At 34.3% G+C, this 20,809-nt stretch overlaps 3 protein-coding genes across 11 annotated transcripts; 1 reads left to right on the top strand and 2 right to left on the bottom strand.

The window, feature by feature from the left end:
* The first annotated feature begins 664 nt into the window (after positions 1–664).
* Positions 665–7,662, top strand: LOC111442684. 3 transcript variants are annotated; one of them, XR_002710349.1, is made up of 19 exons: positions 665–817; positions 915–1,107; positions 1,233–1,395; positions 1,831–1,967; positions 2,089–2,192; positions 2,334–2,426; positions 2,694–2,787; positions 3,510–3,630; positions 3,713–3,909; positions 4,776–4,867; positions 4,948–5,003; positions 5,602–5,691; positions 5,781–5,880; positions 5,994–6,098; positions 6,181–6,253; positions 6,340–6,516; positions 6,992–7,065; positions 7,291–7,361; positions 7,457–7,662. XR_002710349.1 is itself a non-coding variant. In XM_023080153.1 (19 exons), the coding sequence occupies exons 1-18, from the start codon at positions 815–817 to the stop codon at positions 7,353–7,355; spliced, it is 1,905 nt and encodes a 634-aa protein (XP_022935921.1). In that variant the 5' UTR covers positions 665–814; the 3' UTR covers positions 7,356–7,361; positions 7,457–7,662. The 3 variants fall into 3 exon arrangements, 2 of the variants coding, with proteins under 2 accessions (XP_022935921.1, XP_022935920.1); XM_023080153.1 differs by having other exon boundaries at positions 6,340–6,503; positions 7,011–7,065; XM_023080152.1 differs by having other exon boundaries at positions 666–817; positions 6,340–6,503; positions 7,008–7,065.
* On the bottom strand, positions 7,382–13,225 carry LOC111442687. 6 transcript variants are annotated; one of them, XR_002710352.1, is made up of 7 exons: positions 12,802–13,221; positions 10,216–10,296; positions 9,356–9,478; positions 8,796–9,192; positions 8,632–8,711; positions 8,203–8,277; positions 7,382–7,526 (listed from the first exon to the last, which is right to left on the bottom strand). XR_002710352.1 is itself a non-coding variant. In XM_023080158.1 (6 exons), the coding sequence occupies exons 2-5, from the start codon at positions 10,246–10,248 to the stop codon at positions 8,633–8,635; spliced, it is 336 nt and encodes a 111-aa protein (XP_022935926.1). In that variant the 5' UTR covers positions 10,249–10,296; positions 12,802–13,219; the 3' UTR covers positions 7,382–7,526; position 8,632. The 6 variants fall into 6 exon arrangements, 1 of the variants encoding a protein (XP_022935926.1); XR_002710354.1 differs by having other exon boundaries at positions 8,632–9,192; positions 12,754–13,225; XR_002710350.1 differs by having other exon boundaries at positions 8,632–9,192; positions 12,802–13,222.
* Positions 13,226–13,454: 229 nt separating this feature from the next.
* LOC111442683 (protein PHOX1-like) lies at positions 13,455–16,898 on the bottom strand. 2 transcript variants are annotated; one of them, XM_023080150.1, is made up of 4 exons: positions 16,664–16,898; positions 14,354–16,551; positions 14,024–14,280; positions 13,455–13,809 (listed from the first exon to the last, which is right to left on the bottom strand). In XM_023080150.1, exons 2-3 carry the CDS (start codon positions 16,389–16,391, stop codon positions 14,132–14,134), a joined length of 2,187 nt encoding a protein of 728 aa, XP_022935918.1. In that variant the 5' UTR covers positions 16,392–16,551; positions 16,664–16,898; the 3' UTR covers positions 13,455–13,809; positions 14,024–14,131. The 2 variants fall into 2 exon arrangements, with proteins under 2 accessions (XP_022935918.1, XP_022935919.1); XM_023080151.1 differs by having other exon boundaries at positions 14,354–16,500.
* Between the last annotated feature and the right edge of the window lie 3,911 nt (positions 16,899–20,809).

Below are 20,809 nucleotides of genomic sequence, written 5' to 3'. Positions count from 1 at the left end.
TCTTATTTCTTATATTAAAAAAAATATATATTTTTTAACAATAGCGGTAAAGACACGAACAACTTTTGCTACAGAGTGTCAATGAATCAAGTACATTGTAACGACCAAAGCTCACTGCTAGGTAGAAGTTTCTATACTGTTATAAGAAATGTTTTGTTCTCCTCTCTAACCGATGTGGGATCTTACAATCCATTCCCATGGAGCCCCAACGTCCTCACTGGCACACCACTCAGTGTTTAACAAATATTGTTCCTATTGTAACAGCTCAAACTCACTGCTAGCAGATATTGTATTTTTTGAACTTTTCTTTTTGAATTTCCTCCAAATTTTTAAAATGCATATACAAAGAGAGGTTTCTGCACAGATTTTCTAATTAATAGATTCTTAAACTTTAAAAAGTACCGTTGTACATCAAACCCGTAAGTTAAAAAATCAATTTTTTAGGGTTTTGCTTTTTGCCTAATGGCTCATTTTTCGATTTTATTAATAGTTAAAATGAATGTGAGCCGAAAAAATTGAAATTTCCATTCGGGTCGGGTCGGGTCGTCTCGATTATGTTGGGCCCAAATAAATTATGAAAACAGGTAATGGGCCGGCTCAACTATAAATACGTGGGCTCTGCTACAATATTCACCTTTTGGGGCTTTGGTATTGAAGGCGGGAGCCCTCTCGAAGCATCCATTTCTGGAAGCCATAACCTCAAACAAGCATCATCAGAGAGAAGCCGCGAAACCGAAGGCAAGAAAAGGCTTACGAATCATATTCTTTATTCGATTTTTCAAGTTCATTCTCCAGTCTCGAGTCCTCCGCTTTCATGGTGAATATCTTCCTCTCCTTTTTTCACGATCTCAATATTGCTGTTCTTAGTATTCTCATTGTACGCATATTTGTTTTTGTTTTACTATTTTTTGTAGGAGTTACAGCAGGAGCAAACTCCGTCGGTATCCATAGAAGATTGCTTGAAGCTCTTGAAAGGAGAGAAGGACGAGCAGCGTCTCGCTGGCCTTTTCTTGGTCACTAAAATTTGCAAGGTGGATGATATTGCCTCGCTTACTAGAGTTTACAATGCGGTTGGAGCGAAATTTCTTGATCGGCTTCTGAGAACTGGTATGTTTTTTTTTTTTTTTTAACACTTCGCGATCACTGGAAACTTATTAGTTGAACTAGAACAGTTTGAGACGTACATGCTTAGTGTTTATGTATGTACTCTGAAAATGTGTTTAAAATCCTAGGCATGGGCAAAGGAACTGTTAGTGGACCTGGAGAGGAAAATCGCGATGCGTATTTGCAGCTTTCAGTTAGGATTCTGGTTGCGTTTTGTCACGTTCCTGATATTGCTGCTTCAGAAGAGATGATCTCGAAGATTCCACTGATACTGGAAATCTTATCCAACCAGTGCGTCCTCTATCGGTTAACTTTTTATTTCTTACATTTCTACATCAATCAGTTGATTATCGATACGAATTAGAATGACGAGTTATCCTTTAATGGAACGAGATGACATTGAAGGAAAATATGTTTGTTCACTTGTATTCTTCTTACTCCTTTTATTCTTGATGTTCTGTTGAGGAGATTTAGAGATTGATCTTAAAACATGACTTCAGATTTGCAGTACAAGTACTTACTCGACTATCTTTCAGATTGCAATACATAAATTTATTCATACTCCTAATTCATTCTTGAAATTGCTTGTGTTCTGAAGATTCAGATTCTTACCATTAAGAAAGAGTTAATTGCATCATGGACTGGATTTTCTAAATAGCTATGTACATTATGTTTTCTTTCTGTTCTAATATCTTTGGTCGATGTTTCTTTTGTTGTCTGTGCAAGGTCAGGATCATCTGTTTTGGAGGAGTGTCTTGAATTTCTGTATCTGGTATCAACTACATCTGATGCTGGTGTTACGGTTCTATATAAATCTGGAAGCCTGAAAATTATAGCTTCTTGGATGTCAAAGTTGGCAGATGGTAACATTTCTCATTGTTTGTCTAATCTCATTGATTACCTTGCTGTTGGCGGTTAATCTGAATCTTGCTGTGTTTTCAAATTATGGTCAGTAAATATCTCAGTATAAGCTTTTGTATGCAGGTTCCCATCCAATGAAGATTTCCATGCAACTTGTTCAATTGATCATTAGTAAGATTTCTTTGGACATCATCATGATCGACTGTTTGCCTGAACTAACTGATATTGTGAGTTAAATTTTATAAGACTGTTTTATTTACTATCTAATAGGACAACTCAATAGTTTTGGTTCGATTCGACCACATATTCTTATAGGGAGACCAAGTATTCTACTTCCCACCATAATTGAGTAAATGCTATCAAATCAGGTTGTTGATATTGCGAGGCAATTTGGAGTGTCTCACGATGCTGTGAAGTTTGAAGCACTTCACCTGCTTTCTGCCATCCTGTCCTCAAATTTGGTATGCAATTAATGGTGCCATCAGGAAAGATTACTTTAGTAGTTTTTTGGAAGTGTTAGGATGTTTTTTCCTTGTTTAAAGGCTGCGTACTGCCTAGTCTTGACTAATGCATCACTTTTAGGTTGATTTATCCAGTTAGACATTCTTTTTTTAATTATCCTTCACTGCTTATAGAATTTCAGTCTTGTTAGTTCTTGGATCTGTCATAATCACAGTTATTGTTTAGCTGATGCATTTTATGTTTTGCCAATGATGTTTCATTTTCAGACACCACTATATGATGCCCTTCGTCAAGTGCCTTCCGATGCTTGGTCAAAACACATGCGTAATGGAGTTTCAGCTATTCTTCATAACCGTACAGGTATCCTGAGCTGCATTTTCTTCAAAGCCGAACATTACCCTTTCTTTTCCATTTTCTGGCAATCAACATGTAGCTGTATTTTTTCCCTCCATGTTACCGTTAATCAATTTGGCTCTAAAATACCATATTATCAGTATTCTACTTGGCTTGATTATAATGTGTTTGACATATAGTCAAATCACTGGGTGTTGTGCTTGTGTGTGTGTGTGTGTGTTGATTATTTTTGGTGTTTACAATCTAAAAGTTTATTTGAGTGGAAGGCACAAGAAAGGTTTGATTGATTATGAAAGCAGCAATCTTATGTTAGTAGGCTGGTGAAACTTGGTTGCGAGTTGGTGGCATAGAAGGAGACATTAAGGATAGTTGAAAGGATACTTGCACTTTAGCCCTCTTCTATCTTCTTTTGGGCGTGAAGATAAAATGAAGTATATGTTAGGGCTTGAATGCAGTATATGTTGGAAAGCCTCTCATTTTCCTTTAAAAGAAAACTGATTCCGTTGGGTTTATTTAGATAATATTCAGATTTATATGGTGAGATAATTCTTTTTCTTTCGATTGAGATTTAGATGTTTATTTGCTCTTGCAATGGAAAAGTGAAAAATTAGGGGAAAACGTTTCAAGTATATTCTCTTTACTTTAGTTACCCTCGTAGTCACTAGTGCACAAGAATCTGTTCGACACTCTAACTTATTGAATCTCTTGCTTTGCTGTCCAATATTCAGCACCTGCCGAAAAGCTTCAGGCTCTTAGTTTGGCCGAGTCTATGGTGTCTATTAGAGGAGAAGGTTGGCTGATAGGTGAAATAGAATTACCCGATGTTCAAGATGCTATTCCATCTGACAGGTATTTAGTGATTGCTACCAGTAATGTTGCTTTATTAACTTCTCATTATATTTTTCATTTTTCTCTTCCATCTTGATCTCAGGTGTCTAATACTTGTTTTAGAGCAGTCAAGAGTTGAGATTGCTGTGATGCTGAATGAACTGGCCTATGCAAAATATGAAGCTTCCAAGAATTCTTCCTTGAAGGAGGATATCATTGTAAAGCAGCGGAATGTAGCAACTGCCTTCTCTTTGGTGGAAAAGATAATTAAGTTAGTATCAAATGTCGGTGAAGATCAAGGTGGATAACTTATTTGATGTCAATTATTTGCTAAGTCTTGCATTTCGGTTATTGACATTGAGATTTATAGGCCCCAAATTACAAAATTTTATGAATGTAAGCATGTGAAAAATAGTGGGACATGTGAAGGGTAGTTTTTTTCATTGTTTTTGCATGGGGCCCATTACATTTTGGTAGTTAGAGTAAGGGCCATGATGGGGCAGGATGATATAGGGTTGTGGTATCCTTTTGCTGAGGTTTTCCTTATTCCGTAGGCATTCTCCATGTTTCTAATTGTAGGTTTAAGAGTCTATCCCATTTAGCTTACTTGATAGAATCACTCGGATAGTTAATTAATTCTGATCATAAATACTCAGTTAGATGAAATCGATGCCTTACCCTACCAATGATATGAATGGGCTTTTTATATTTGGTTAAAATTTAACAGTTTCCAATTTTAGATTATTCCCGAGTAAAGTCAGATTTTGTACAATTTGGATACCATAAAAAGCATCAAAGTGGTTTACTCTTGTAAAAGGGAAATTTGAATTCATCTTAATAGGATTACATAAAATTTGAAGAAGGTTGATGAAGCATTGAGTTTTGGACATATATGTTGCTTCTTGTGTTTGTGAAGTAGTTGGTCTTTCCCTGACCTTTCAGGGGCACACATGGCAGGATTATTAGCTTCTCAATATTGCTACTGCTTTTTGGCTTGATTAGTCTTGTTTGAATGCAGGACTTATTTTAATGTATATTAACCTTGATATGATGTTGTGATCCAATGTTGGCCTTCGGCCAATATATTCAGCAATGCCGAGTTATTGCCCTTTTAATTATTTCATACTCAAATAATATCTTGAATACCTGGTTGAAATTATTTGTAGGTGATCTTATCGATGAAAACACACTGATGAAAGTGTTTAGAGGACTAAATGAGACTACTGGTGTTGTGCTAGAATATTTGCAAGATGCAAAGGTAATTATGGGAATCTCATAGCTGTGGTAAGATATGGCGTTACTGTTCCTTATCTAGAATTTTGATTTATGATTCTACAGGAGCATGGACAAAGAAAAGGAGATGATATTTTAGCATCCGTACGGGTTATTGGGAGGTAAGATATTCAATATTAATATTAAATCCTTTGGTGAGACAGCTGCCAAGTTTTATAGTAGTTGTCAAATTTAAAACAACAGAACGCAGTTTGAAAGAACTATTCGATCATTCTTATAATATATACGTTTCTTTAAATACAGTGAAACACGCCTTATCTGTTCTTTTATGAATATGTACTTTGTTAGAAGCTTAGAATTAGAATTAGAATTTTGAACAATTAATATTGTGGTTTGCATATTTTTCGATCCTAGATATAAACATCAGAAGAACGTAGAACGTCTTCAATGTCCTGTGCCTTTGCAGTGAATTGCTTGATAATTGAGGAGTGTCTAGGTGTATACTTTATAACAATGAACGATATTCCTTTACAAGGACTATCAAAATACATTAAACGTGAAGTTTCTTCATTCAGTTAGTATAACGTGTTTGTGAAATGTGTGAATCACGCTTCCTTCATGCACGGATAGTGTTTGACGGTCTGGGGTACTCTGATTTTTGGAACAGTGGATCGTTTATGATTTGGTCTCTCTAAACTAGACTAGAGTTCTATGTTCACTTAGATTGCCTCTGGTCAACATTATTCTTTCTCATTCCAGCTTTCTCGCACAAACCCCCGATGCATGGACAGAAAAAGTTAAGGAACTCTTAGACTATATGCTCTCTGTTGAAGGAGAAGATGAACAGAGGTTTGTCAGCTCCCAGTTATTGACAATATGGTATATTCATTATACATTTATGAAATACCTGATTTTGTTTCGATATTTACAACCGACAGCCCCTTCAACTCTGTGTGCTTCTTGCTTCCTATGCTGTGTCAAATAACAATGAATGTTGAAGGATGTAAAACTTTGGTTTCTTCTGGAGGTCTTGCAGCTGTAAGTAATTGCAATCTCGAATTTACTTATATCATACACTGAAGTGCTCTACGTTCTTAGTACTTTTGCGAAGCTAAAGTTCTTGATCATTTAGCATTTGGGTTTGCATTCAGGTTGTGAAATGCCTTATAAATTTGATTCACAAGCACGGTGGTTGGGTTGACAATGATGGATCCATTTTCTTGGCTTGTGATACTATCTTGAATGTGCTTCTGAAGGTATTCATCTTGTCATCTACAAGAGTATCAAGTTGTGTTGGTTAGTTTATTGCTAAGGTGTACTTGTACTTCTTCGTTGTAGAAAGAGCTAGCTGGACTTCTATGTGGGGAATCATCTTTTGTTCACCTTTTGGAAGCAATTGCAAATTCAACTGGTATGTTTAAGTTTCTTTGTATCACACTTAAGTTTATTATCAAATTCTTGACTTTTTTTAATTTAAATTGTTCATCATGGTTGTAGGGGATGCCCACGAGCCATCTGTTATAATGATGGCTGCCAGCATATGTGCCTTAGTATTTGATTACACGTCAGAGAATGCTCTTCTAAGCAATCCGAATTTTGCTGATAAATCTCTCGATAAGTTATGCCGACTCTTTTCAAGAATCTTCGCTTTGTCCCAACAGGTACGTTCTTCAGAAAATTTTCTTTTTCTTTCCCTCTGAAATTAGAAGCAGCATGGTCCTTGAAGGTCTCTAAATTTCAAAAAGTATTTCTAAACTTGAAAAGAACATGCTCAATATTTTTTCAAATTCACATATCGATAGTTTTAAATTTAATTAGTTAGAATCAAATTTAAATAAAGGGCATTATAAGATCATTCATTCTTCAGCCATTTGGAAAAGGCACAACATAGTTTATTTATTATTTTTTCTTTTTTTACTTTGTCTTTCTAATTATTTAGAATCTATTTAATAGATTTATATATTAAATTAGTTATGGTTTATAATAAGAATATTAGTTTTTACAACTCTTGCTTTGTCGAATGAATCATTTCGAATCGTGGCTCTTAAATATTACTGGAAACTTATTAGGCCTAAGACTAAAAGTCTAAAGATTTATTAAACGATCTTTGATTTATTGGAAACAAATATAAAGTTGAGAGAATGTTAAATTTATGTGGATTGCAGCAGAGCATGAACGATGATGAAGTGGCACAGATGGATCTTTACGAGATTATCGCGGCAGGTTTGTGCATACTCGTGCGTAAATTATATCACTCCTTTTTTTGGTAATTTCATACTCAACTATAATATTTAAAATAAATAAGTATTGTGTACTTGCATCATTCTTAACATGGCTGGCTGCCTAGTAAAGAAAGTTATACATACGTTTAAAAGCAGAATGATGAGGGTTGTTTCCTTATATATTTATTTGGAACCGTTGAAAAAGGCGATTAAATTTGATGGGCAGGATATTCTCGATGGGGAGATAGGTTCCCGCGTGTTCAAAAGGCAATCGGGATTGCACCATTGTGATTATCGGTAATGAATAAATAAGAAAATCCTGTAATTGCTTTTTGACCACTTTTTAATTAGGCTTTTCCTGTTTATTGACTTTCTATTTTTTTGGAATACAGATGTAATCAGGAAAAGATGGATATCACCATCCCCTCCTTTCTGCACGCCATTAATTGGAGTAAGTGTAGTCTGCACCACAAGTGAAGTTTAATTTTATGGTGTTGATAATGTAGACAAATTTTAAATATTATTAAAAAGGGAGAAATTTAAGACTTAGATGTGTTCTAAAAAGAAGTTAGAGAATCAGGATAAAGGTAGGGAGAAATAGACATATTTAAAGTCTTAACTATTAAAAATTAGTTAGTATAAAAGATGCGCATGTTAGAAAGAAGAAATTTTATTATTTAGAACTTTTGATGACATTCTTTTTATTTTAGGTAACTGTTGTAAAAATATTTATTGGTTTTGAGAAAAAAAAAAAAGATTTTATATTATATTTATACATTAGAGATCTAAACGAGTTTAATTAGATTTGCTAGAGGCAATATATATATATATATATATATATACACATATATATATATATATTATAGAATATCATTTAGATGAAATATAGATGGGTTAAAATTAATTAATTATATTTTTAACGTCAAAAGTTTAAAAATTGTAGTCATAAAACTATAATATAAGGTAGTAGTCACATTGATCATAGGTAAGTTGAATTCTTGGTGTGATAAATAATGTTTTCATGCCATTAAAAAAGACTGAGATTTGGAAAAATTATTATTTTTTAGTCGAATGCTTACCAAAAACATTTTGTTAAAAAAGAATTCCAAAATCTTTCTTAAAAGAATGTGAACCTTACCAGACGAAATAGGAAAGTTGCGTCCACGAAGGCCGGCGGGTACCTTAGTAGTATTCACAATGTAGAAATCAAGAACTAATTTCCCAATTATGTTACGGGATCATGAAAGTTGAGCAATAGAAAAAAAGTAATGAAAACTAAACTAAGAAAATGTACCAGAAGCTTATATTTATAGTGTATTAGCACAATATCATTGGTGATTCGAAATGTTTAGCAACAGTTATTCAAATTTTGCTTGCATGTATCTATCCTTCTATTTGCAATTTTAAATTAAAAAAAAGTTTTTAAAGTTTTGTTTTTTTAATTTTGTGTCTAATAAAAATACTTGTTTGCAAGTCTAAAATTTATAAACTAAGACAAAAACAAAAGTTTAAAAATTCAAACTATGGAAAAATAATAGTTGTGAAGTTTTCACACAAGGAAATATACCTTAAAAACGAATGGTGAATGACTCGAGCAATCTGGTAGCATCAAAATTTGGTTTAGAAAAAGCCCATAAATTCCAGCAGCTGCGGTACAAGAAATACATGGTTTAAAATGAATTAAAATCCAAATCAGGAAAAGTGCAACATCAAAATAGTAATAAGCCCTACATTTGAAACATCCAGCATCCTATTGTCTAAGTAAACTTCGGCTTTCGACCTCTGGCATTAGAATATAATTTTGGGTTGTGTTCGTAGTTCTAATATTTGACGGTTTATCCAGTTTGAACACTCATTGTTGAGTTTCCTCATTTTTTCTTTTCTTCAGTAACAATCAAACTGGACTAACTGCAACTATTAGAACTTCGCACACAACCGACAATAAAATTCTAATGGCAAAGATTGAAAGTTGAAGTTTACCCGATTTCATGACATTAATGCGAATCAACGTTCATGAGGCACGTTACGTTTTTGTTTGCCTGTTCAAAAGACCTTCAATGTTGAAGTAGTAGAAGCCACTCTTCATAATGACTTCGTGTTTGAGGAGTCCAAAGTAGAGATATGAGACCTGCACCAGTCACACTTGAATCAGCCAGTTCATGTTCTAAATTATTAACATAAACAGAACCGCATGCAACATCCAACACATTGTGCATATTCGTTTTGCTCAATGAATATCTTTTCTTTTATACCGAAAAGGAAACAAGTAAATTGATATTTAATGATCTCACAGTTGTGCGTTCGGAAACAGAAGCTTTGTCCATCTCGAAAGCTTTCACTTGATTTCTTAAACTTGTTTGGCTTATTAATGCTCTGGTCTTTACTCTACCTCCATAACCACAGAGAGCAAAAGCCTGAACGAAAGAAACATAATTAGTCTGTGTAAGCAAATATTTGCGTTGTTTCAAGAACCGACAGCCATGCCCTCTTCTCTTATCAAAGACCAAGTCAGATCAGAAATTAATGCTCAACCGATGGAGCTGGTCCACAGGTTGAAAAAGGGTGTCTTAAAATGTTCAAAAAAAAGTTCTGGCAGTGGATGCACTGGGTTCTAGACTACAGTAAAACACAAGATAACGATCGTTCTCTTAAAATTCGGAAGAACCAGAACCAATGTTTGTACCAAATATCCTTGTAAAAATGAAGCGAGTATGAACCTGAAGTTTGAAGATGACAGTAATCAACTAAAATTTACAGAGTATTCATATTTTTTTTTAAATATAATATAAAAATAAACGTGCTGCAAAATTAGAAAATTAAAATTTAATAAAAAAATTGCAATTCTCTCATGTTGAAATGAAGCTCGATGAGGTAATTTAAGCCTCTTCTACCGAACAAAGAACTTGTAATGAAAACTAAGCTGAAACAAAAGATAACATATAAAATAACAATTATTTGAGGGGACTGCAGCCAGGCGAAAACTTAAAAATAATGGAAATGTCTTGATGATTGGAATCGAAGCAAGGATCAGGTAAGGGGTACTCTAGTGTAGAATAGGATAATTTCCAACAAACCAAACATTAAACTTGTTAAAGAATCAGCTAAGGTAAACTAATATTATACACTCTTGAAGTTGAAGGAGAGCACGTACCTCTATGTGGATCCGCCGCTGGTACACGGGCATGGAAGGCGGGTATCACCTCCGTCCATCTAAAAGGGCATATAAGAATACCTTGCAATCCAAATTAAAGAGAGAAGAGAGTAATATAAGAAATCCGCATTTTACGTGCACCAACGTGAGGTTATATGCTACAGTGCAAAGGTACTAATAATTATCTTTTTAACCTATATAAATCCTAAGTACTTCTTATTTTTTAAGTTTAACAATGGTAGAATCGTAGATTGAATCATTAACATTAGATGATAATCGATATCTAATTCATAACCTATACTTGGATACACAAAAATGAATAATACTCACTAACTACGGTTTGATTAGAGGAGAGTAATGCAAAAGGCAGAGAAACAGAAGGTAAACGCGTAGTAGGTAAGTACACTACTACTGTAAACGCGTAGTAGGTAAGTACACTACTAACTAGTAATAGGTAAGTATTATTCTTGAAAAACAAAAAACAAAAGAAGAGAATGTAGGACAAAACAAAACAGAAACTGGTCAGGATGCAAGATAAGGCTAGGGAAGCATTTAAAATTTGAAACATGAAACGTGGTTTAAGTAAAATAAATTTCAACCAATCATCTAGTAGTATATTTGAATAGTTGCATGTTTTACTTCAAGCCAAATTGCAATATTTCAAAGACACGATCAATATTTCTTGCGTGCAGCCTAATTATTGATCTGAGTTTAGAAAATTGAACATATATCAAAACAGAACCAAAGAGATCTAAAGTCAATTAAAACAGCTTGGACTGTAATTGGAAATGCACGACATCAAAACACGATAGCTCCCAACCATAAGAAAAACACGCATATTGATAGTTCGGTAGATTCTCCATAGCTTTACACACAGCGAGCTAACTGCATGACCAAAAAGGGTCAGATCAACGTAAAGCAGTCAAAGGGCAATAGAGGCATCCAAGCTCCAGTGCCACAACTAATTCACAGGGAGAAACGTCATACGAACAAGACACTACTCAAGACCTAAAGGAAAACACATTATCCATAAGACAAATACGAAGGAGCCGATCAATCATCATTCTCAGTCATGCACATTCTGGTATTACAGATTCGTCGATCCGGAACACAGTCCTAATCAAGAAGACGAAAATAGACGCCATAAATAGCTAGGAAGAAAAAACAAACGCGAACCTATTTCAACTGCCGGAAACTCCGACACCGTAGAGGATCCTTCAACACTGTACTGCATATGACAACGATGTCTAACTAGAAAAGCAATGCGAGTAGTAATCCATCACTTAAAACTTCTAAAACCATTCTTCCACCTCAGTAAAGCAAAACCTACCGATTCAAGCATCAAGCATCAAAAACAAACATAGAGAAGAAGAAGCATTGAGAGTAGAACACAGTCAAAAGTTTCAGAAATTCCAAAAACGGATTCCTAAATGTAAATTGACATCGAATAGGTAGTCACATTCTGGTATTACAGATTCGTCGATCCGGAACACAGTCCGAATCAAGAAGACGAAAATGGACGCCATAAATAGCGAGGAAGAAAAAACAAACGAGAACCTATTTCAACCGCCGGAAACTCCGACACCGTAGAGGATCCTTCAACGCTGTACTGCTTATGACAACAATGTCTAACTAGAAAAGCAATGCGAGTAGTAATCCATCACTTAAAACTTCTAAAACCATTCTTCCACCTCAGTAAAGCAAAACCTACCGATTCAAGCATCAAGCATCAAAAACAAACATAGAGAAGAAGAAGCATTGAGAGTAGAACACAGTCAAAAGTTTCAGAAATTCCAAAAACGGATTCCTAAATGTAAATTGACATCGAATAGGTAGTCACATTCTGGTATTACAGATTCGTCGATCCGGAACACAGTCCGAATCAAGAAGACGAAAATGGACGCCATAAATAGCGAGGAAGAAAAAACAAACGAGAACCTATTTCAACCGCCGGAAACTCCGACACCGTAGAGGATCCTTCAACGCTGTACTGCTTATGACAACAATGTCTAACTAGAAAAGCAATGCGAGTAGTAATCCATCACTTAAAACTTCTAAAACCATTCTTCCACCTCAGTAAAGCAAAACCTACTGATTCAAGCATCATGCATCAAAAACAAACAAAAATATAGAGAAGAAGAAGCATTGAGAGTAGAACACAGTCAACAATTTCAGAAATTCCAAAATCGGATTCCTAAATGTAAAATGACATCGAATAGGTAGTCACATTCTGGTATTACAGATTCCTCGATCCGGAACACAGTCCGAATCAAGAAGACGAAAATAGACGCCATAAATAGCGAGGAAGAAAACACAAATGATAACCTATTTCAACCGCCGGAAACTCCGACACCGTAGAGGATCCTTCAACACTGTACTGAATATGACAACAATGTCTAACTAGAAAACCAATGCGAGTATAAAAAAACAAACAAAAATATAGAGAAGAAAAAGCATTTAGAGTAGAACACAAGAAACAATTTCAGAAATTCCAAAAACGGATTCCTAAATGTAAAACGACAACGAATAGGTAATTACATAGATCGAGGATCGTATTCCAGCAATGTACACGAAGAAGAATCGTACCGCAAGCCGAAAGGCATCGATAAACCGCAGAGAAACAGAGAGAATCAGCGAACATTGATCGAGGACGATCCGAGCAAGTCTTTTCGATGAAGAATCAGTGATCGCTTTCTTCGAGACGAAGATGGATTCCAGAAAGGTTTTTCCAAAGCGTTTGATTCGACAAGAGAAAAAGACGAAGGCGGAGCATGTATGCAGCGTATAAAATAAAAACAGGGAAATGCTTTTGGCGCTCCCGCCAACAACCTAACACGTGTTTGGTTCTTATTGGTTTATATGAAACTAACTTATGTGGGGCCCACTAAAAGACTGGTGTTTGGGTAACGGCCAACATTATCCCATTCGAGTATAACAGGTAACCTATCGCATCGATAGGGAAAATGACTCCCTTATCTTATTATTCTCACCTCGTGTCCCACTGTCTTTCTTTTTTTTTTTTTTGCAATTAAAAAATAGAAATTTGAATTTCGGCAATAATTAATTAATTAATCTTAAAATATAAGATTATAATATATAGATGTCAAAATTTGAAGATTCAAATTATAAAATTGATCGATTTGCTATAAATATCAGTAATATTTTAAGGGCTAATCGTAGAAGAAGATCTAACAAACATATATATATATACTTATATAGAGAAAATTAAGAGAGGAATATAACAAAAATAATTGGGTGTAATTCTATAATAATAATTCATCCCATCAATCTTCAAATTCCAAAACAATCAATTTGAGAATCACTATAACAACATAACCAAACAGCTCTTCAAAATTCACAACACAATAAATTCTCTCTATTCAATCTCATAAATCGAATTGAAAATGAATTTATTTTCTTCCTCCACCCTATAAAATCATTGATGAATAATGAATAAATCTATATAACTAAATCTTTGTTCTTGAATAGCCAATCTTCTCTTGAATGAAAGAAAGAATCATAGTATAAACAAACTTACACTCTGACCAAGCAAACGACGAATTGAATTGAAACTGTAACGGCTGGTGTAAAATGCTGCAACCAGAAAAAGAAAGAACACAACATGAGTAAGTTTAATCGAAAGGAAAACACGAAACATGCTGCTGAAAGTTGTAAGGATCGAGTTTGGGAGAAACCGAGACGGCGTTCTTCGCTCCAAAACTCTGAAGGAGGTCCAAGAATTGAAGTTCATATAGATTGTATTATTAACAAGTCATATGGAAAGCTTATAACTAAGAGGCTCTTTTACCTTTTGTGTATGAGGGAAGCAGAACACCAGAAAATTTGATGCAAAGAGAACTGAAATATTGCTTAAATGCCTCTAAAAAGAATGCTCCATCCATCCACAACAAAACTCTCAAAAATGCTCCAAAGTGAAGTGAAGTTTAGGAGCCCGGCGTCGAAACAAAGGCTCGAGGCGGAAAGATGGAACACCAAACTGCCACCTTTTGGCGTCGTACATTTCGTTCCATGCCTGAACGATCTCGTCGATTTTGAAGACGAACCCTGCAAGATACTCCATTAATAACACAAAAACATTGTGAAAAGAAAAGAAGGAAAGAGGCTGCTTGTAGTTTACCTTCCAGTGCAGTTTCATTGGAACAATGATTCTTGATCATAACAGCAATATCTGTTTGGGAAGCACCTGCAAGTTCGAACTTCTCAACCGATACCTCCAAACATTCCTCCCATGTCGGAAGCTCGATCTTATACTCCACGACAGAACGCTCGTACAATAAGGTACCCCATAAAAGATATATCTGAGATCTCATGTTTGAAGCCAGCTCTGCAGCTTCATCAGTAGGAATCTCACTAAACAGGCTTTCCAATCCAATTTTTTTCAATTCAGATCTGTATTTTTCACTTTTGGAGAGACCATTCAGACGCTGCTCCTCCATTTCTTCCCACATCAACATCCCCTTCTCCATGCTGTCCTCAGCCTTGTTATAAAGCTGTAGCACCTCTGACGAAAAGCTCGATAGCAAACCGATTTGGCTACCGCTAGCAATTGCATAATACCAGCAAAGCTTAGCTTGCTCAAACTGCTGCTGCCCAAGTGCAAGGAAACCTTCATAGAAATCTGGTTTTACACTAAGAGCTTCTTCGTATCTCATTTCAGCTTTCTTGTATTCTTTTCGTGCCCATTCATATGCGTCCTTAATCCGAAGAAGTAAGGTTTCCCTCGAACCGTCTTCGGGGAAGAAAACCTGCTTCCTTGCTCTGGACATGTGAACATTGCCCCAGTTGAAGAATGCCAGAGCTGCCATTTCTTGAAACTTTTCTGCAGCAATTTCAAAAATCTCCTGTGCACTGTCTCCTGTTACGGTGTCCTCCATCGCTTCCGAGTATAGTTTCATGCCCAGCTCGTGAAGATCCAAGTATGAATCGGCATCGACCCCGACATGGTTCTTGAACAATCGTGCAAACTGAACTATCCAATCCTCAACCGTAGTCATACCCCTCGTAACCTCTTTATCATTCACCACCACTGTACTTCTTCTTTTATCAAGCTTTGGATGCCTCTCATCATTATCAGTTTCCTTGTAGATGGGTTCCTGATCAGGACTGACCTCTGTAATATACAGTCTAAGTGAAGCCTGCAGCTGACATGATGATTCAACCAACCTCAACTCCTCTGTTGTGGTAATTGTAACCAAATCACCCTCTTGATCTCTGTACTTCACAAGAACACCCTTCAAGCTTGGAAATCTGTCTCGAACAATCTGGCTCACCAATTGCAGGCTGCAGTTTGTAGGTAACTGCGCCCATCTTATGTCTTCTCCAAATACCAACTTCACCGTTTTCGACACCGGTTTATCCTCGATCGGTTGAACGAACAATTTGTCTTCCTCAATGGTAACTTGTGTAACTTCCTTATCTTCAACTTGATCAACCTGTTCAACCTGTTCAACCTGTTCGACCTGTTCGACCTGTTCGACATGAACCAGCTGATCAGCCTTCTCCTCCACAACCAGCTTATCATCTGTCTTTGCTTCAACTTTCTTATTCTTCTTCTTCCTTAGTTTCTCTCTAACAACCTTTTGCAGACGCTCTGTGGGGCGCAGCTTCACGCTGGCCAGACCGATTTCTTTATCATCGATATCGACGCCTTTTTCCTTCATTGTGTTCTTGACACTATCCAAAACCTCCAACGCAGAGAGATTATTAGGCTCTAAGCTCAAAACGGTATTCACATCTTGCAATGCCAAATCAAACCGATTCAAAGCCTCGTAACACCTTGCTCTCTTCAGCAGCGCCTTGCTATACCTCGGATGAGCCTCCAACGCCAAATTGCACTCGTTAATCGCCCGCGGATACTCGCCCAACCCTAACTGCATATAACAGGTAGCCATGTTGCTATGGAGATGAGCAACATCGATGTGATTTCTCGGCAAAAGCTTCAGAGCTTTCTCATATTTCAACATCGCGCCTTCATGATCTCGCTTCTGGAATAGCCGATTGCCTTCCTCCTTGAGCTCTTGAGACATGTTTATGAAGATCGCCGTGTCTTCATCGAACGCTTTCGTGTTCCGCTCGGACGGCCGAGCCGGCTTCGAATTAGCATTTCCAGGCTTCTCGCCAACATTTTCCTTCTTCTTTCCCGTAGGCTTCCCCATTCAAATAACTCAAAAAATCACAAAGTTGTTGGTTCAATATTCAAATCAAATCCTCGCTCCTCTTCCTCTCTAATCCTCAAACCACATAAAACTGCATCGAAATACGTGCCTGGAAATTTCAAATTCGTCGAATACAGAATACAAATCAAGAGCATACAAACTGCAGAGAGCCAGAGAAAACAAGAACAAAAGCTGAATTAAGAAATGGAAATCTCAATCAAACACATCTCACAACTTCAAGATCGAAATTACGAAACTCATTCAAATCTTACATGACGAACAACAAATGAAAAAACGAAGAACCGTTCAATCAATCTGGCTTCCTCTCGACTGCTCCGGACTTGAAAATTCGGATTCGAAAACGAAACGAAATGGAAACAAATTGGAACCAATCGATATCCAATTGGTGAGCCGATAACTTCAGGAACAGTAGGAGGAGAGGAGGAGGAAGCCAGAAAGGAAAGGACAAGAAAAGGAGCCTTTGAGAGGGAAAATGGCTATTCTTCTAGGGTTACGGGAATGTCAGGTCAACTTTTCAAATGATCCTGTCAATCCCAAATTGTCGTTCCGCGCGTAGCGGAACTTTCCTTCTTCGTACACATAACTTACATGTACGCGCCAAAACACGCGCGCGCACAAACATACGTTGACCGACCCAATAACATTGGAAATAAAAAAAAAACTTTTTTTTAAAAATACTATTTTCGTTTTTTAATTACATTTTTATTACTTATTAGTAAATCTTAAAAATAGTTTTTAAATTATTTTATTATTATTTTTCAATAAATTCCACTCTTTACTAACATTTTCTCCACATTTCATTAAATTATTTTCGAAATACTTGATTAAGTTTTATTAGTAGTAAATTAAATAAATACAATAATTATTAAAATACAAAAATTAAAATTTGACAACTAAATTACATATACCACAAACCCAAAATATATTGAGAAAATTATATTTTATTTTTATTTATTTATTTATTTATTAGTTATGGGGATAGATTATGCTTGATTTATTCCACATGTTAATTAAAAAATATATAATTATCTCTACAATTTTTAATTAATTTTATCACAAACCTTCAAATTTGAAAATGTTTAATAAGTCATCAACGTAAAGTGTATATATTTATATTGAGTCCATAAACTAATATTATAGAATTAATATTTTAATTAAAATTTTTTTTTTAATAAAATTTAATAAATCATAGTCCTTTTAATTTTTAAAATTTGATAAATTTAACTTTTTCTTAATATTAAAAACAGCTACATACACGGGTCGGGTTGGCCCAGATTGGAGTTTCCAACCTGGAACTACTCAACAAGTCAATCTTCTTTTTAAAAAATATATATATATACATAATTATTACGTAATGTTATTGGTTAAATAATTGGTCAATGAACACAACATTGGTTTTTGTAGTAATTATTGTTATTTATTTAACAATAAATAAATAAACTATTTTTAATTAAAGAAATAAAAAGTATTTTATTGATTGAATTTTATTTATACACTAATAAAGTAAGTATTGAATATCACGATTTTTCTTTATGGAGAATATAATGATTCTTGAAAGATCACGAGTCAGGATTTTCCTTACTTTATGCTATATTTACAGTTGGTTTTTAAAAAGAATATAATTTAGTTAGAATAATATTTTATTCACTCCACTATTTAGTCCATTTATTTCATTTACTTTAAATAAATATTAAACTTAAATTTTGTAAAATAAAAATAATATTTATTATTGAATAAAAATGTCATTCTCGTATATGAATAAACAAATACCATATATGAATAAAAACACCGGACAAAATGACTAAAAGAGACTTTAAAAAAATGAAAATTACAGCTTCTGTAAGGATAATTTTCACTTTTAGAAAGAAGAATAAGAACATAGTCATGTCGAGAAGATGCAAGAAAACGTCTGGACCATCAAGTGTCGACTGTCGAATACATATTTCAAATCATAAGCGTGGGTCGTTACAAAAAAATCGAGTTAATTGTTTGGAAATATAAAAGGAAAAAAGAAAATAAATATTTTAAAATAATAATAAATGTTTTATATAATTTTAAATTTTGTGGTAGTTTCTTATTAAGAATGGCTGTCACAAGACACGTGGGAGAATGGGAATAATATTTTATAATTTAAATGGAATATGATCCTCATTTGGCGTAGCTTGTCTGCGCACTTACGAGAATTGATTAATTTAAAGAACAATACAACTAAACATGTGACACTTTTTAATCTTAAACATTTAATTTTATAAATTTGTAATTACAATTAAACATTTAATTTTGTCGACCTTTTTTCACAAGATAAGGTGGAGCGAGTAAGTCCCTATCTCCTATTTCATTCTCAATTTTTTCAAAATTTCTTATTTATTTTAGCGATAATCAAACTTCCTTTAAAAATATGTTTCTCAATACAGACTCTCGAACAAACATGTTCACCTCGCAGGTAAAATCGACATCTCGGGTGGAATAAATTAGCAAAAGTAATAAAATAACTAATAATTAGTTGTGGGCCAGAAATTGTTGGACCTAACTATGATAACAGTCGGCCCAGCCCACGAATTAAATGCGTAGTTTTCGAAATAAAACATAAATATTATTATTATATACACAATAAATAAATATTATTTCTAATCCACTTTTTTCATATATATAATTTAATTATTTAATAAATAGAGTCGGTTTTCGTGAGTTATGGTAAAAAGAAAGAGAAAAATAAACGTATTTAATTACTTACTCTTTTTAAAAAGCATAAAATTATTTAGAGGGGTTGGTTCATCAGTTTTTTAAATATATCGTAATATTAAATGTGTTAATTCTACAAATTGTGTATTTAATATATCAAACTTGAAAGTGTCTGTTTTAGAGTTCATTGTATGTTGGTTTTTTTTTTTTTTAAGAAATTAAAGAAAAACTGATAACTTCAATTATTTAATAGGTTAGAGACTTGAACTTATTAATTATAAAATTAAATTAATAAATTATATATAAATTTTCAAATATTTTAATAATATATTTAAATTAAAAAAAATAAAAATAGTAGAAAATATCATTAAAGTTTAAAAAAAAATTGCTCTTTTAGCTTTTAAATTAAAACTCGTATTATATTTTAAAAAATATTCATGAAATTTTAAAGGTATTAAAAAAATTATTTTTTTTGCAGAGGTTTTTATTTATCTATTTATTTATTTTTTAGGAAATTAAGTTGCAAAAAGATATGTACGAAACTGTTGTGGTAAGTTGTAAACCTAATTTCATAAAAGAAAAGAAGGGGACAGCTGGAGATTAATTAAGTGCTTTTATTAATTTTATATTTATTTGAGATGAAATAGGGATGCCAGCTGGGTGGGATTTCAGCGAAAGCGCGTTGATTTGGAATTGAAATGCCGCCCATTGTATACAAACTAAAGCATGCTATTCTTCAATTATTATTTCCATATTATCACTTTAATTTAGCTATTATTTTTCCTTTCTTTTCCACGTCATTACTTTTTTTCCACCCAATTATGCTGCCCTACTTGGTTTCAAATATGTAGATTAATGCAATAATCGTTGCTTTAATTTTTTTTCTCAAAATATTTTTTATGGATTAAATTTATAGATAAAAAAAAAGTTTGTATTTACTTTATGAAAGAAACATAAATAAGGCTCGACTCTAGAATCAAGTTTTAACCGCTTTATAATCCTAACATTTTTTTTTATCGTGATTCGTTCTTCTCTTCAACTATACTTCGTTCTCTTTTTCAATCGACGTAGGATCTTACAATCCATTCCTTCGAGGTCTAGCCCCACTACTAGTAAATATTGCTTGCTTTGACCGGTTATGTATCACAGTTAGCCTCACAATTTTACATAGAAATGCTTAATTCTCCTCTCTAACTTCTGGGATCTCACAATTCACCTCTAGGGACGCCTTATTCCCCCTCTTTAATCGATGTGAAATCTCACAATCCACCTCCACGGACCCATTATTCCTCTCTCTAATCAACGTGGATTCTCACAATCCACACCCTAGGAACTCAACGTCCTCACTCGCACACAGCCCCGTGTCTGGCTCTAATACCAATTATAACCGCCAAAGTCCACCACTAGCAACTATTGTCTGCTTGCTCTTTTACGTATCATCGCCGTCAGTATCACATCTATTAAGGAAAAGTTCTACACGGTTATAAACAATACTTCGTCCCTCTCTCCACCTTATCTTTTTAAGCATTTCTCAAAACAGCCCTAGAACTTCACCTTCAATGTCCTCGTATTAACTCCACGTTCATTGGGTTTATGTTATTTTTACCAAACCCAACTCCCAACAGCATATCATAAATATATATATATATATAATAAATGTATCTACAAAATTCTCTCTTAAAATGAAAATAGAAAGAATATTTTTTTAATAATAA

Source organism: Cucurbita moschata, unplaced genomic scaffold (assembly GCF_002738365.1).
Source record: "Cucurbita moschata cultivar Rifu unplaced genomic scaffold, Cmos_1.0 Cmo_Scf00005, whole genome shotgun sequence".
NCBI classification, from domain to species: Eukaryota; Viridiplantae; Streptophyta; class Magnoliopsida; order Cucurbitales; family Cucurbitaceae; genus Cucurbita; species Cucurbita moschata.
The sequence above is the reverse complement of the archived record's forward strand: the minus strand, read 5'-3'. Positions and strand labels throughout refer to the sequence as shown.

Bases quoted from the DNA above. Each gene is read 5' to 3' on its own strand.
- LOC111442684 (XM_023080152.1), top strand. The intron at 1,108-1,232 runs GTATGTTTTTTT...TTAAAATCCTAG, and splicing joins TGATCGGCTTCTGAGAACTG to GCATGGGCAAAGGAACTGTT. The intron at 3,910-4,775 runs GTGGATAACTTA...AATTATTTGTAG, and splicing joins AAATGTCGGTGAAGATCAAG to GTGATCTTATCGATGAAAAC.
- LOC111442683 (XM_023080150.1), bottom strand. From the start codon at position 16,391: ATGGGGAAGCCTACGGGAAAGAAGAAGGAAAATGTTGGCGAGAAGCCT. The intron at 14,281-14,353 runs GTAAACTACAAG...AGTATCTTGCAG, and splicing joins CAATGAAACTGCACTGGAAG to GGTTCGTCTTCAAAATCGAC.
- LOC111442687 (XM_023080158.1), bottom strand. From the start codon at position 10,248: ATGCCCGTGTACCAGCGGCGGATCCACATAGAG. The intron at 9,193-9,355 runs GTGAGATCATTA...TGACTGGTGCAG, and splicing joins CTGTTTCCGAACGCACAACT to GTCTCATATCTCTACTTTGG. The intron at 8,712-9,091 runs GTAACGTGCCTC...CTTGTACCGCAG, and splicing joins TTGAACAGGCAAACAAAAAC to CTGCTGGAATTTATGGGCTT.